This window comes from Diaporthe amygdali (genome assembly GCF_026229845.1).
Source record: "Diaporthe amygdali strain CAA958 chromosome Unknown NODE_36_length_484128_cov_64_979186, whole genome shotgun sequence".
Classification (NCBI taxonomy): domain Eukaryota; kingdom Fungi; phylum Ascomycota; class Sordariomycetes; order Diaporthales; family Diaporthaceae; genus Diaporthe; species Diaporthe amygdali.
This window is the reverse complement of record NW_026517056.1, coordinates 381,818-395,688: the sequence shown is the minus strand read 5'-3', so window position 1 is coordinate 395,688 and position 13,871 is coordinate 381,818. Positions and strand designations below refer to the sequence as shown.

Here is a 13,871-nt window from a genome sequence, read left to right as displayed (position 1 = left end):
AAGCTCTACATAGCCAGAATTATACCTCATATCATGGGCGTCTAATCTGAGTGTCTTCCAATAAGGTCTGTTTCTCAGAAAAAGATCAATTATGTTGGTAATGTCCGGGTTTCTCATTGCTTCTCAATAAACTCCGGCTTAATCCCGATTAGATTCTCTTGGATACTCTCAACCCGATTCTTGCAAAGCGGTCGCACAGAATGCCCAGATTTCTTTGCATATCCAGATCTCTACAATAATGGGCGTAATATCCACCTTACTAGACTCGACTTTGATGAAGCGGTGAGAAGGTGAACAACGGTGAGTCGCAACAAGCAAGGACAACTATGGTCTAGTTCCATTTGTAAATGGTGGTCAAAGGTCATACAGTGGCTTTATGACGCCTGCAATAACTTCAGCTTGTTTCTCATACGTGCTCACACGTCTCAGTATTGGATCACGCCGAGTTCCAAGCCAGTCCTTGCTCAGCGGTATCTGCGGCCACTACGAGCAGTTAAGGACGTCGAAAGGTGGTTGAAATGTAGCCAGGGACATGTTATACAGCACAGAAACACAAAGAATGCAAAGAACACATAGGAAACCGGCTTCATCGTACAAGCGATGGAAAGCCGCCTGGTCTATCACTTGTCATGGATTTCACTTTCAGGAAGAGTTTATGTGCCAGGCTACGAAATGGCAGATACCTTGTAAAGCCTGAACGGATATCTTCACCATCAATGGCGATCTCTCAAACCTTGTGTTGTCGTTGCGTTCTCTCATCCCTGGCACGAGAACCCTGCACAGTAATGTTTAGAAGGTGAGGAGTCCGGCCCAATCATGCAGATATCTGCCAAGTGACTCAGTGATAGCGCCTGCAGAACTCAGAAGAAGCGCTTTACAATTCAGTCCTTGCCGGAGGTTTCTAGCTAAAATTGTCAATGGATATCAAGGGCTTTGCTATCTGGGCACTGTACACTTATGATAAGGGCCAGGAAGCAAGGTCCGTCTCCCAGCCTAACTTCATGAAGAAAGGGCATCGACATTTGAGCGTGTCACTGGTCTTCAGCCAAACAGAAATCGGCTCTCGTCGCCATTCTGTCAGCACTCTATCAGCGTTACTCTGCCGAAATTGTTCGAACTACACTGGTCTGCTGTTCTCAAATAACGTCGAACTTCTGCCGGCACTTTTTTTTGCCAGTTGCAATTCCATTAGCAACACTCTTTGAGATCTTCCATACTACCAAACACGTCTGTCTAAGCTATTAGCCCAATGAGACTGGCGCTGGAAGTATAGAGCTGTCCAGAAGTGACTCGGGGGTTATAATTATTGTGGGGTTGCCCCCATCAGCCCATACAAAGTCTACAAGCTTTGCTTAGCAGTCCGAGTCATTCCTGTCCTGCTGCGTTGTTAGATTTATTACAAACTATCGTAAGGTCAAAATGTTGTTCAACTCAGAGCTCTGAGGGATGTAGTCCAAAAAGCTGCGACGCCGGCATGATTCGAACATGCGCCTCCGAAGAGAATAGATAACCAGAATCTCACAGGAGAAATTCTAGTCTATCGCATTAGACCACTCTGCCACGGCGCCCAGATAGAATTTTACTGCCAAAACATTTTAGTATAGCTCTTGTGACATACTTTGAATGAGCCAAAGCATATTTCAGATTTTCCCTTTTTCCGATCATCTGCGCAAACTTAGCTCTAGTCTTTGTTTGATATTGATTCGTTTAAGCTTTTCTTTCAATAAAAAGGTTTGCAAATATAAGTTTTGATTAGAAACGAGGGAATAGTATTGCCCATTTTGAGGCTACCCTTTGGTCCAGAATGTCAGGGCTCCAGATGCACCCATTCGAAAGAAACCTACGCGGCATCTATGCCTGAATAACTTCAGCAAACCCCCCGAACGCCCAAGCCGCAGCTCTTTCGGAGTCTCGCACGCAGACTTCCTCTCGCCGGCTTCTCGGTCCGGATCAAGCTTGTCTGTCAGATTCTGGGTACGAGCTTACCATGTCTCCTGTGACTCAGTGCTCATTGGTGCGTTTCCTCGGGCAGAATTGGTTGCCCGGCGGTGCTACAGTTGGTTGGTCGGGTGTTGCGGTGGTGCACGCGGGCTTTTTCGACCATCCTATCAAAGTGCAGTGATGCCTGGAGCACATAATGTGATCGGCCTGCGATGTGAATTCGTGAGCGCACCTCTCCTCAGTACGCGAGGCTCTGAACTTCATCGAAAAATAAAACCTCGATTCCGCGACTCACGACACGGCCCGAGACGAGTCGCCAGGATGGCAGACCCTTTCTCGATAGCAACCGGTGCGCTCGGGGTTGTGGTCCTTGGTATTCAGGTCTGCGACGGCGCGCGGAAGCTCTTGAAGGCAGCCAAGGGCAGGCACAAAGAACTGGCCGCCGCATGGGACGATGCGCGCGGGTTGGCGGCCTTGTTCGAGCGCCTCAATGGAATTATCGCTCGATTTCATGCCGAGAGGCCGGAGGATGCGGCTCTCCTGTCGCAGTGCCTCGAAGGCGCCCGAAGCCCTCTCTTGGAGTTGAGAAATATTGTGGCAAAATTGGAGGGTTTTCCAGATGGCAAAATGCCCTCGCTCGAGGACGCTTCATCGTCGTCACTATCAACAATGGCAAGATCATCAGGAGGCATGAGAAACAAGGCGATGGACAAGGCAAAGGATGCAGTGCGCGCCATAACCTACAAGCTGCACCAGGACGATGTCAAGGACCTTCGCGCGGCGTTGCAGCAGCTGAGCACATCGATCAACACTGCAATCCAAATAGTTAACTTGTGAGTCGCCACTCAGAAAACTACGTCCTCGTGTGTGATAGTGATTTATGAAATACACCACTTACCGATGGAGTGATCAACTCGTAGAGACGAGGTCGAGAAACAGAGCCAAAACATTAAGAGCCTACAAGCCTCAATGTTGTCGGTTGGTTCAAGCGTCGAGTCTCAAAGTTCCGATCTTTGCTTAGCTATCTCTTCGCTGGCGTCCCAAACCCAGGCGACGGCTGATGATCTGCAAATTGTTGCCCAAGAAAACGCCGTGAGGCTGCGTGAGCTCCAGGACGGTTTAAGCTCCGATATTGCCTTCATCGAACATCAACTGTCAACGACGAATAAAGCAATTTATGGCGTCGGCCACGAGGTGGGCCTGATGAGAGACGAGGTTCAGGCCCATGGCCAGGCTGTGCTTGCTCAGCTACAACTAATCGCTCGCCAGCAGGAGCATCAAATGCAGAACCCAAGTACTTCTAGTTCGACGGGGACCTTCCAAACAATCAATCAAATTGTGCAGTACGTGCCGCCGACATCTTTCAAGCAGGCTCTCGATGTTCTTCATAGGTGCCGATGCAGGACCAACGCTGCCCGCTCGGCTACGTCTTCCCTCGACCTGTACAACATCCGCGTCTTCTCGCGGCAGCAAAGCTCGTCGCGCCACGAGCGGGACTGCCCCCTTCATGCGCTCACTCAGGAGCGCACCCGCGCCGTAGGCGTGCGGATACGCCTCCAGCTAGGCTCGCTCTTGAGCTGCCTCCTCGAAGTGAACTTTTGGTGCTCAATGGGGGCGGGGGGCTCTTCCTTCGGGCCTTCTATCAAATGGAAGAATCTGGTTCCTATGCACCAGTCCCCCGTGCAGCGCGAATTTTCACGCGTTAGTCTATGGCTTCCAATTGGGAAGCGGAAACAGCAGCCGGCCGAGCTCGTCGAACAGCTGGAGATGATGCAAAGGAATGTGCTCACACTGTACCAGAACGGCGAGGCTTCGTTCAACGACGTCGATCTACGAGGCCACAATCACTTACAGGTATGTTTCGCTTCAGTGCCGTGGTTTCCCTGGCGGATGTAGATATGTCTAAATTTGCCTACATAGCTCTTTATCCATACCGTGGTTCAGTCTCTGGACCATGGACTCTTGACACACGAGGTAGCGAGCGCGGCTATTTCCATGACACAGCTGTATATCGAGATGGGCCTGACTTGCGACGAGCTAGACATCAGCTACGTTACCAACCGAATATCCTCCCAGTGGAGATATCGGCGGTTGGTTGAAACATCCACGACGCTCGCGAGATCGACCGACCTTCTTGAGCCATACAGGGGCCAGATTACAGAACAGAGTGTCAAGCTTGTCTCCTCCATTGCGCAAGCGTCAGAGCCAGTGCTCAAAGATGTTATTCGGAAGGTACCGTACACAGACCCCGGTCTCTTCTTCACTCGAATTCTTGATTTTGAAACTTGTGAGTCCCAGCATTGTCCCAACTCCACATGCACTTTCTTAATTCCTATTCGAATCTCATCACACACGTGAACAATAGGCATGGGACCAGTTTTACCCCTCGCCAGGGCGATCCTGATGAGGTCACTTCGCGATCTCGAGAGTGCCATCAGGTTGTCCCCGGAGTCACTGTTGGAAAAGACACATGGTCTCACGGTACTGCACCTCGCCGTTGGGTGGCCTGAGGGGCTTTCACTCCTAATCCAGACAGACGCCAGGCGTCTCCTCGATACCCCTGATGAGATCTCGCAGGTCAGTGACGAAAGTTCCAGACTCGCCTGGCCCTTCTCTTACGCCGCCGCGGCCCAGTGCACGCAAAGTCTTGATCTTTTGCTTCGGGCGGGCTGTGATCTCTACCCGATAGACCCTCAGAACGGCGCGAGGTCTCTAGCATTCTCGTACGCTTTGGCGGTTACGTCAGCGGAATGCGCTGAGGTGTTTGCAATGCACATTGCCTGGCGACGGCGGAAGCTCTTCGCTCTTGCCAGCTCGAATCTAGACAAGATCGGAGCGCATCTCGCTTGTCTTAGCGAGGAATCGCGCAAGGCGGTCATGGAAGCCCTTGAGCACAATCCATATCTCAAAACAGCCAAATCCGACGCAAAGGCACCAGAGCGGCGATTCCCCGAGCATCTCATCAGCAATATGGTTCTTGAGTGTCTCGAAGACGCCAAGATCCCGGTAGATGCCCAGCTACGCCCCCCACTGTCTATGGATGGCGATATATATCAACTCCCAGGTCTTCCCTTGGTCTTTTTTCCTATATTCGAAAGGCATGGATTTGGTGGATTTAACGAGCCCAACTGCTACGGCCTACGGCCAATCATGCAAGACCCACGAAGCCCTTCCTCTCTATCTTCAGATCCGATAGATAGTGCCCAGAGTGTGCTGCCGTGGTTGATCGAGCACGGATGTCTGGACATGACGCCAGCACATGCGGCGAGCCAGCCACATCCGGAAATGATGCTAAACGAAGGCGCCACGGGCTGGCACTACCTTTCTCTGAAGATAGTGCTCAGCACCTGGGGCATATACTCAGTGCCTGTCTACGGCCAGAGCACATCAAAGGCAAGCATGGAGCTGATGGCGACCATCGCGGAGGGCGAGGCAAAGCGCCACCATGATGGCTGCGTGTGCCTTTGCACCCTTCCACCAACATCTTATGAGGTAGATCATCATACCAATAAGCAATCCACGGGCGGATGCTCGCCCTTCAGCTACCTGTGCAAGCAGTGGCTCCAAACCGACTACACGTGGAACTTCCGCCCCCACAGCTTCCGCCATCACCTGTTCCGACACGGGCACAACAGCGGCTCTGAAAACACTTCCTCAACCCAGGATAAAGAAAGAAAACTTGCATCCGCTATGTCCACACCGATGTGGCAGCTTGAGGTCCTCCGCCTACTCACCTTCGAATCCCTCGATATGACACATACGTGTTGCAGCGCCCATCCACTCCAGTTGGACGCCATCGAGCACGCAATCTTTAACCACCCGGACTCGGAAGGAACAAGGCTGCGGATTGAGGCGGATCGCGTTGAGGCAGACAAGGCACGGCAACTAGAGGAGCTGATGACCGAATTTACAGAGCAGCTGGGGCGCACGACCGGCTCACCACGGGACCTCGAAGACTTTATCTTTGGGCCCTGGCGGGCTCGAGTGGCGGGCCTGTTCGATGAGACTGTCCAGGAAGTCCAAGCGATGGAAGATTTCCTGGGTGGCAAGGTGCGAACCAGTAAGTCGAGCGGCATCTTCAAGCATATCTCACGTAGCAAGTGAACTTTTTGGAGGCTACCTTAGACTGATGATCTGGCTGCTGAATCACTTACCAGGGGTACTTCCGGAAAGGTTGCAGAAATTCTTCGATGTTGATTATCCATTTTTTGACGACAGCAACAATGCTTCGCGTTCGGGTGCTATTGGTCCAAGCAAGGTTCACTCGATGGAAAGGAAGCCACTTCAATGTGAAACCTGCTTTTGGGTGGATGGGTAAAGTTATGATATGGAGAGGCAAAGGAAAATGGCCTCACTGGTGTAATACAGACGCCCAGCATCAATACGTACTAATTGTCAGAGATAGAAGGCGTTGATGCGAAAGCAGGCAATCTGCCCCTTACCGTGCCACATACGGTCGATCTATTGATGAAATCAAATCTCCCACAGCAAGTTAAAACAAGGCACATGAACGAGGGCTGAGTGTAGAAAGGAACTTTCGAAAAGAATGGGTACGAATTTCAAATAAGGGTCCCAAAAGCCGTGTTAGTCTACTGGGAAAGTACACATACAAACGTTTCTGGTTCGGTTGGCCAGCTCTGCCCCTCGATAACCTGTACGCGGATATTCGATATCCATTTCACTACTTGCCTCCAGGACTTGCTTTAATCTATTCTCAATCACTATCGACAGAGACAGCAAAAATTGCCGCTTTGACCAGTCCTACCAACAGTCCTTGATATAAACCAGAGGCAAATCTTTCAGTATCAAAGGCAGCCCATATACAACAATATCGAAAGTCAAACCAATTTTATAGGTCCGCTCGGCGGATAGAGCCCGAGTGCCCCTGATACGATACCATAATGATAAACCTCACCTACAAGAACATAATCCACCTCACCAGAGCTACTGCCATCGCCATCACCAACACCCCGCGTCCCAGACTGCCTAATGGCAAAAGGCGTGCGTATCCCACGAAATACACAAACAGCATCTCCAACATCCGCGCCGGCAGCTGCGAGCCCAAGGTGCCCTTCTGAGGACACGAAGAACCGCCGGCCCCGCGTCGCACGGGCAAAGTGATAAGCAAACCCGGAAACCTCCTCCCTCGCAGCCCTGTCGAGATTGAATCCCTCTAGCGACCACTTCGCTGCGCACTCGCGACGCTCTGCGAGCCAAGTATCGAAGCCTCGCTCCGTGGGTGGCCTTCTCCCGCCTGGCTGCTGCGATCGTCTCCGGCTGTCATTCTGTGGTGCTGTGGACCCGCTGGCGGTCAGGGTCTTCCAGAGCGCCGTCTTCTGTGCCTCTCTGCCTTCGCTGTCATTTGGCTGGTCTGAGCTGGTGAAATCAGCGAGCCCCGCCATGTCCAGGACCTCTTCTATCCAGGCGATGATATCTTGCACATAGCGCAGGCGTCCCTCGCGTCCCTGCCCAAGGCACTCGGAGCTCATTTTTACTATGGTGTCGACGACACATCCATTAAGGGCTATCATACCCGGTATTTGTGAGTCGTAGGACACTATAGGCCTCGTGCCTTGCTCCGTTGCGTGGTAGTTGCCAGCGGCTGCTATCTCGTCCAGGGTCGTTCCCTCTGTGGGTGACGTCCAATCAGGCACCCAAGAGGGGAGGTGCAGGGACCTCCGATGGCCGACACCTGCCGCAGAGAGGATCAGGATCTCTGCATCTCTAAGGAGAATGCGCCGTGTCACTTGTGTGTACAAGTCTTCAACTCCAATTCTGTAGTTGGGATGGAAATCCGGCTCATCTCTGTCAGTGGGCAGTGCCACTAATGGAGCAGCAAACATTTATCAGCTTCTGCAGTACTCAATTTGACCGTCACTTGCTCCACTTACAGGCTAGCAGAGAATAAATCTTGTCGCGAGGATCACTCGCCTGAAAGGCACGAAAACTAAGGAGTAGCTGTTGGAGGATCATCGGGTTCTTCTCAGTACACTGAAGACTGCGAGCGGCGGCGATGCTCAGAGCGTTTCTAAAGGGAGCGTCCCGATGAGCCATCTGGCTCGCTGCAGCGTGATGGTCCATTACTCCGAACAAGATGCCATTGTTATCCACGATCCACCCACAGAGCTGGCAAAGCTCTTTCCATGTCACAGCGTGGTGACCGCACACGACCAGAACGTCCGAGGAGACCGCGACCTCCTGGACGACCCAGGCTCTAGTGAACCACAGCCTGGAGATAAGATGCGCAACATCTACCCAAGATGTGGGGGGTAGGCCTGCTCCGCGTGACAAATTCTCGAAGTCATCGATGCTCATGGGTCGAAGGAAATCGCCGTTGGCCTGGATGAAGCCTTGGGTCAACTGGAGCAAGTCCATCGCTCGGGTTGTTGCATCGTCTGCCATTCCGAGAAAAACAACGACCTGTTGCGCCTGTCTGTAGATGTCGCCCATGATCGCGACCTGACTTGCTCTCTCATCGTGGTCCTCCTGATTGATGCAAATCGAGTCGATCCACAGATGCAGTTTACACCCTGGAGCTACAAGTGTGCTCAAGATCTCAAAAGTTGCCTTATTGTAGCCAAGTGGTGTCTCGACACCGTTCGAATCACGAAAATATCCGGCCGCCGACGGCTCTCCCCATGCGTAGGTGATGGCGAGATATGTTGGATTGTCGTCCAGGGCGACCTGTACTAGTCGTGCGACAAAGGCCCGTTCATTTGCATCAGACTGTGCCAGACATGAGACTTCCAGAAGACGGATCTCTCTCCTCTTTCCATCCAACGGAGCGTAAAGAACAAGCTCCTCCGTCGTTGATTCTTGCGACTCGACAGCGCGACGGCGCCAGTATGAGTCGCGGTCTCCGGCAAGAACACCCCATAGTTTCTGTTCTACCTGAAATACGTCAGCGGAGGTTTTTGGTCTCTTAGGGTGCCAATAGAAGCGACGCCAGGCGAGCATGGCGGCAGTATTGTGTTGAGAAACACGAAATGCGATGGTGCAAAAACTGAAGTGAGCTTATGCTCAGCTTTGTGCTTGAAGTCGAAGGATGCTGGTGCCTTAGTACCACGGTAATCTGCAGGTCTGCAGGAAGCTTACTGCGTCCGCACAGAAAAGGCACGTTAGCTTTCTAGACCACAACTTCGGCAAAATTTTGGGGGCATTTTGATTCTCGGCCCTATCACTGAGTCTTTTGAAATGCGGCAGAATTTCACAAAAGGTATAGGGAGTCAGCCAACGCAGGCTCCACATCGCGTCAAACCATATCCTCAACGAAACATCGTTTTGATTTTTCTCTTCAAGTGAATAGAGCAAGAATGCCCTCAGATACCGTTGGAATCGTAGCGTTAGCGTTTGTAGTGAGCTGATTGGTCCGTTGGGCCTACGGCTATAAGTAGGCCTTGGAGGGATGCAGCCTTCGGCTGCTTCCTGTAACCAATCAAGCAACCCACACCCAAATAAACACCAACATCCCCAAACGCGCATCGTATTCGAATACGTGACCCAGCCAACAGATACTCCAAATATCTCGCTCTGTTACCTAAACAAAGATAATAGTTACACTAGCTAATAATCAGCCTAAGGTCTGGATAACATCTTTCTTAAGCGCTACTCCGCGTCTACTGTTTCTTTCTTTGTCAATACCAATTGTGAAAAGTTGCTGCATAAGGTGCATAACAAATTTGCTATCTTCAAGCCTACCTAGGATCCTAAACCGCCCTGCCGTTGGCTGTCTTTGTGGTGTATTGGGAACAACATGCTGTAAAGCTGTGAGTCTCTCTTTAAGCTGAACAGGTTGCAGGATCAGTTTATTGCATAACTATTCTTTCTGGCCATTACAAGTTTGGAATTGTGGGAAGTAGAGACTATCCGAGACAAATTATTCCAGCATGGCAATACATTCTATGTGGTATATTCTACTGTAATGTTATGAATTTACCTGGACTGCAAATGTATATACTAATTCCACCATTTAGTCTTGTTGGGAACAATATAATTAATTTTGAGATTGACCACCGTCTCGACTAAGTGCTCAGCCCATAACTAAGTGAACAGCCTGAGGCAGAGTTCTTGGACGGCTTCCTCAGCAACGTCGGGCGGGCCCTCGAGTGCGGCTGGAACGTCGAGCCCGTTGGCTGGAGACGCAATTTCTCGGACGCCTGGCGCAACCAAACTTTCCAAGCTTTCCAGGCCACGTGGGCCATGGGACAGTTTCCGCCTTAATCGAGCTCGCCGGTTTTGCCGATGAGCTCCTTGGTTTCTGGCTCCTTCGCGCCGGCCAGCGGGGATCCCTCTGGACCAACACAACCAACTGTACAAAGCTGCTCCTACCCTGGGATAGTTGTTCCAGGGTTACCTGGTTTCGGCTCCTTAGTCGTCACGTCCTGATCAGCAAATGGACGACCCTGCCTTGAAATCTGGGGATCTGCCCTTCGCATCTCAACATCATGTTCGTCGTTCTCAACGTCTACCAATTCAATCACCCAACTTTTCGCCCACACACTGTAGTGTCTACAACCCTGATGTTCCGCAAACTCGTTCTCGTCGCCCTCGGCGTTTCATCCGTTCTCCTCTTCTCCAAACTGCTTACAAGAACGTCTCTCGGGTCCGAAGTTGTATCTCGAGCCATTCAAATAACCCATTCCAACCAGGGCCCCTACGAAGCACCGCTACGGATATGTCAGTCTCCAGATGTGATACCGGGATCATACGTTGTGTATCTCGAGCGTGGTCATACGTTAGAGCAACATATGCAGTTTGTCGGCATTGATTTGAAACCACTCATGGACGGCGATCCATTCCCAGAGAATTCCCGTCTCGGGCTTGTTTATTGCGCAGAACTTGACGATGCAACATTAGCAATGGTTCGGAGGGACACCGGTGTGACTTTCGTGGAGTGTAACTTGAAGCCAGAACCAGTAGACTTAGAGCTCTGAACCTCTGAGCAGAAGCCTCGGGCTCCTTTCGTTGATCGGCCATAGACAGGAGGATTTTGCTGGTGTGCAAAGGGGCGTTGCGTATTGGCAGTTCAACCAGAGAAAGTAATTCAACAAAGGAGCGGAAGGTGTTGCGACAGCAAAAAGCGAGTCCAATTGGTGTGCTATGCCACTGCGATGATCTCACAAGTCACTTATACGCAGTTGAACTCTCTTACTAATCGAGCTATACATGAACTCGCCGTCTGGTTGGGTTGGCCGGCGTCAAGATTCCAATGGGCAAGTCATGCGCCCCACACAGCGCTACGCAAAATGTCAACATGGACGACCCGCCAATCTGCCCGCCTCTTCGAAAAGAAATGGCATCAAGTCATACTCCTTTGGAAGGGATAAGAGAAGGTACCGGTTGCAAGCTCATCTCTCATGTAATCGTAATGTCAACAAAGCAATATTTTGAATTTTCTCTTCCTGTGCCCTGTTCCAGTTCCAAGCGCCAAATCAAACCATCAATTCCCCTTCTATCTTAAGACCAGGACTCCAGCCCCTTCAGGACGCATCCTTCACCACCCTCACTCCTCTTCACAAGTCGACCGATCCTGTAGACCTTCTCACCCTCAGCCTCGAGCATCTTAACAGCCTGGTCCGCATCCGCAGCAGAAACAACAGCAACCATGCCGACGCCGTTGTTGAACGTCCGGGCCATCTCCTTGGCCTCGACGCTGCCAGCCTTCTTGAGCCACTTGAAGACAGCAGGGGCCTCCCAGCTGGCCACGTCGATCTCGGCGGCCAGGGTCTTGGGCAGCGTCCGCGGGACGTTCTCGGTCAGGCCGCCGCCTGTGATGTGCGACAGGCCCTTGATCAGGTTCTGGCCCAGGACTTTCAGCAGCGGCTGGACGTAGATGCGCGTTGGCGTCAGCAAGCTCTCGCCCACGGAGCCCGCGGAGCTGTCCCATGGGCACGAGTCCGTGTATGTCAATCCGGCCCGCTCGACGATGCGGCGGACCAGCGAAAAGCCGTTGGAGTGCACGCCGTTGGACCCCAGTCCGAGGAGGACGTCGCCCTCGGCCATGCCCGCCAGGCGGGGCAGCCTTGCCTCCTTGCGCATGACGCCGATGGCTGCGCCGGCTGCGTCGTAGTCTTCCCCGTGGTAGATTCCGGGCATCTCTGCCGTCTCGCCACCTACCAGCGCGCACTTAGATTGCCGGCAGCCCTCGGCGACGCCGGAGACGAAGGCAGCAGCGTCGGACGGCTCAAGCTTGCTGCAGGAGTAGTAGTCCAGGAACATGACGGGCTCAGCACCTTGCACGATCAAGTCGTTCACGTTCATGGCCACCAGGTCGATGCCGACGGTATCGTGTTTCTTCATGCTTTGCGCAATGATCAGCTTCGTGCCGACACCGTCAATGGCGCCTACCAGTATGGGCGCATTAGGATAGCCAGCGGCTGAGAGGTCGACCTCGCCACCGAAGCCACCAATCTCTGCATCGGCACCGGGCCTGGCGGTTGACCGCACAGCCTTCTTGATCATCTCGACGAGCTCGTTGCCTGCATCAATGCTGACACCAGCCTGAGCATAGGTAAGACCTGCGCTGGGAGTTGCGCCGGATTTCCTGAATGCACGGTGCGCAATATCCTTGCGGTAGAACATGTTCTCAAACTGAATCAGCTTGATGCCCTCGTCGTAGGCCTTCTTCACGGCCTCCTGGAGGCTGGATCCGATCGCGTTGGCAGCAATCACACGGCCACCCGCTGTCTGCAGCTGGGACCCTGCCAGCTTGGTGCCGGCGTGGAAGATGGTGATGTCGCTGCCCGCGGCAGGGGTTCCCACCGTCATGGGAGTCCCCTTGGCGTAGCTGTTGGGGTATCCGCCAGCGGCGACGACCACGGTTGCGCTGAACTTGGGCTGCACCTTGAAGTCCACGGAGCTCAGGTAGCCCTTGGCGCAAGCCAGCATAATCTCGGCCAGATCGGTGTCCTCTGACAGCAAGGGCAAGACGGTCTGTGTCTCGGGGTCACCGAAACGCACGTTGTACTCCAAGACCTTTGGACCGTTGGGTGTGATCATGAGGCCGGTGAAGAGACAGCCCTTGAAGGGCATGCGGTCGCTCCTTAGACCGGCAATGGTAGGCTCAAGGACCTCCTTGTCGATGCGTGCCACCAACTCAGGTGTGGCGATGTTCGTTGGCGCATAGCATCCCATGCCGCCAGTGTTGGGGCCCTGGTCACCGTCAAAGATGCGCTTGTGATCCTGGGCTGGAGGCAGGGACTTGATGGTGTAGCCGTCACAGAAGGACAGTATGCTCAGCTCGTCGCCAGCCAGGAACTCCTCAATGACAACCTCGCTGCCAGCAGAGCCAAAGGCTTGATCGACCATGATCTCCTTGAGTGCCTGGTGGGCCTCCTCCTTGGTCGTGGGGATGATGACGCCCTTTCCGGCGGCCAGACCAGTCGCCTTGATGACGACGTCGTGCTGGACGGAGTCGATGTAGGCCTTGGCCTGTTCGTAGTCGGAGAAGTTCTCGTAGGCGGCAGTAGGGATGTTGTGCTTCTTCATGAAGTCCTTGGAGAAAGTCTTGCTGCCCTCGAGGCGCGCAGCGGCCTCTGAGGGGCCGAAGCACGGAATTCCCACATTGGTGAAGAAGGTCTCGATACCGGCGACAAGAGGCGCCTCGGGGCCGGGGACGACGAGGGTGACCTTCTCCTGCTGAGCAAGGGCGACAAGGCCGGGGAAGTCCTCGGCAGACACGGAGGTGTCGTTGGTCACCTTGGGGCAGGTCGCGGTGCCACCATTTCCTGGGACGGCGATGATGGACTCGACGAGGGGAGACTGGCTGAGCTTCCAGGCGAGGGCGTGCTCGCGGCCTCCGTTGCCGATGAGCAGGATGCGGAGGGACTGGGAAGCCATGGTTGGAGGGGAGGGCAGAGAATCAATTCGAGAGGAAAAGATCGCTCAGGGAGGGTTGTGGCAGTTTGGAGCTGGGCAATGGAAGGACCACG

The 13,871-nt window shown here is 53.1% G+C and overlaps 3 protein-coding genes across 3 annotated transcripts; 1 reads left to right on the top strand and 2 right to left on the bottom strand.

The window, feature by feature from the left end:
* Positions 1–2,262: 2,262 nt before the first annotated feature.
* On the top strand, positions 2,263–6,045 carry J7T55_015104 (uncharacterized protein; the record flags this gene model as incomplete). The annotated part of the gene is made up of 4 exons (XM_053133367.1): positions 2,263–2,774; positions 2,862–3,795; positions 3,862–4,228; positions 4,307–6,045. The coding sequence occupies 4 exons, from the start codon at positions 2,263–2,265 to the stop codon at positions 6,043–6,045; spliced, it is 3,552 nt and encodes a 1,183-aa protein (XP_052988833.1).
* Positions 6,046–6,336: 291 nt separating this feature from the next.
* J7T55_015103 (uncharacterized protein) lies at positions 6,337–8,898 on the bottom strand (the record flags this gene model as incomplete). The annotated part of the gene is made up of 4 exons (XM_053133366.1): positions 6,337–6,402; positions 6,552–6,593; positions 6,861–7,765; positions 7,833–8,898. 4 exons carry the CDS (start codon positions 8,896–8,898, stop codon positions 6,337–6,339), a joined length of 2,079 nt encoding a protein of 692 aa, XP_052988832.1.
* A 2,499-nt stretch (positions 8,899–11,397) lies between these two features.
* J7T55_015102 (phosphoribosylformylglycinamidine cyclo-ligase) lies at positions 11,398–13,779 on the bottom strand (the record flags this gene model as incomplete). The annotated part of the gene is made up of 1 exon (XM_053133365.1): positions 11,398–13,779. One exon carries the CDS (start codon positions 13,777–13,779, stop codon positions 11,398–11,400), a length of 2,382 nt encoding a protein of 793 aa, XP_052988831.1.
* Between the last annotated feature and the right edge of the window lie 92 nt (positions 13,780–13,871).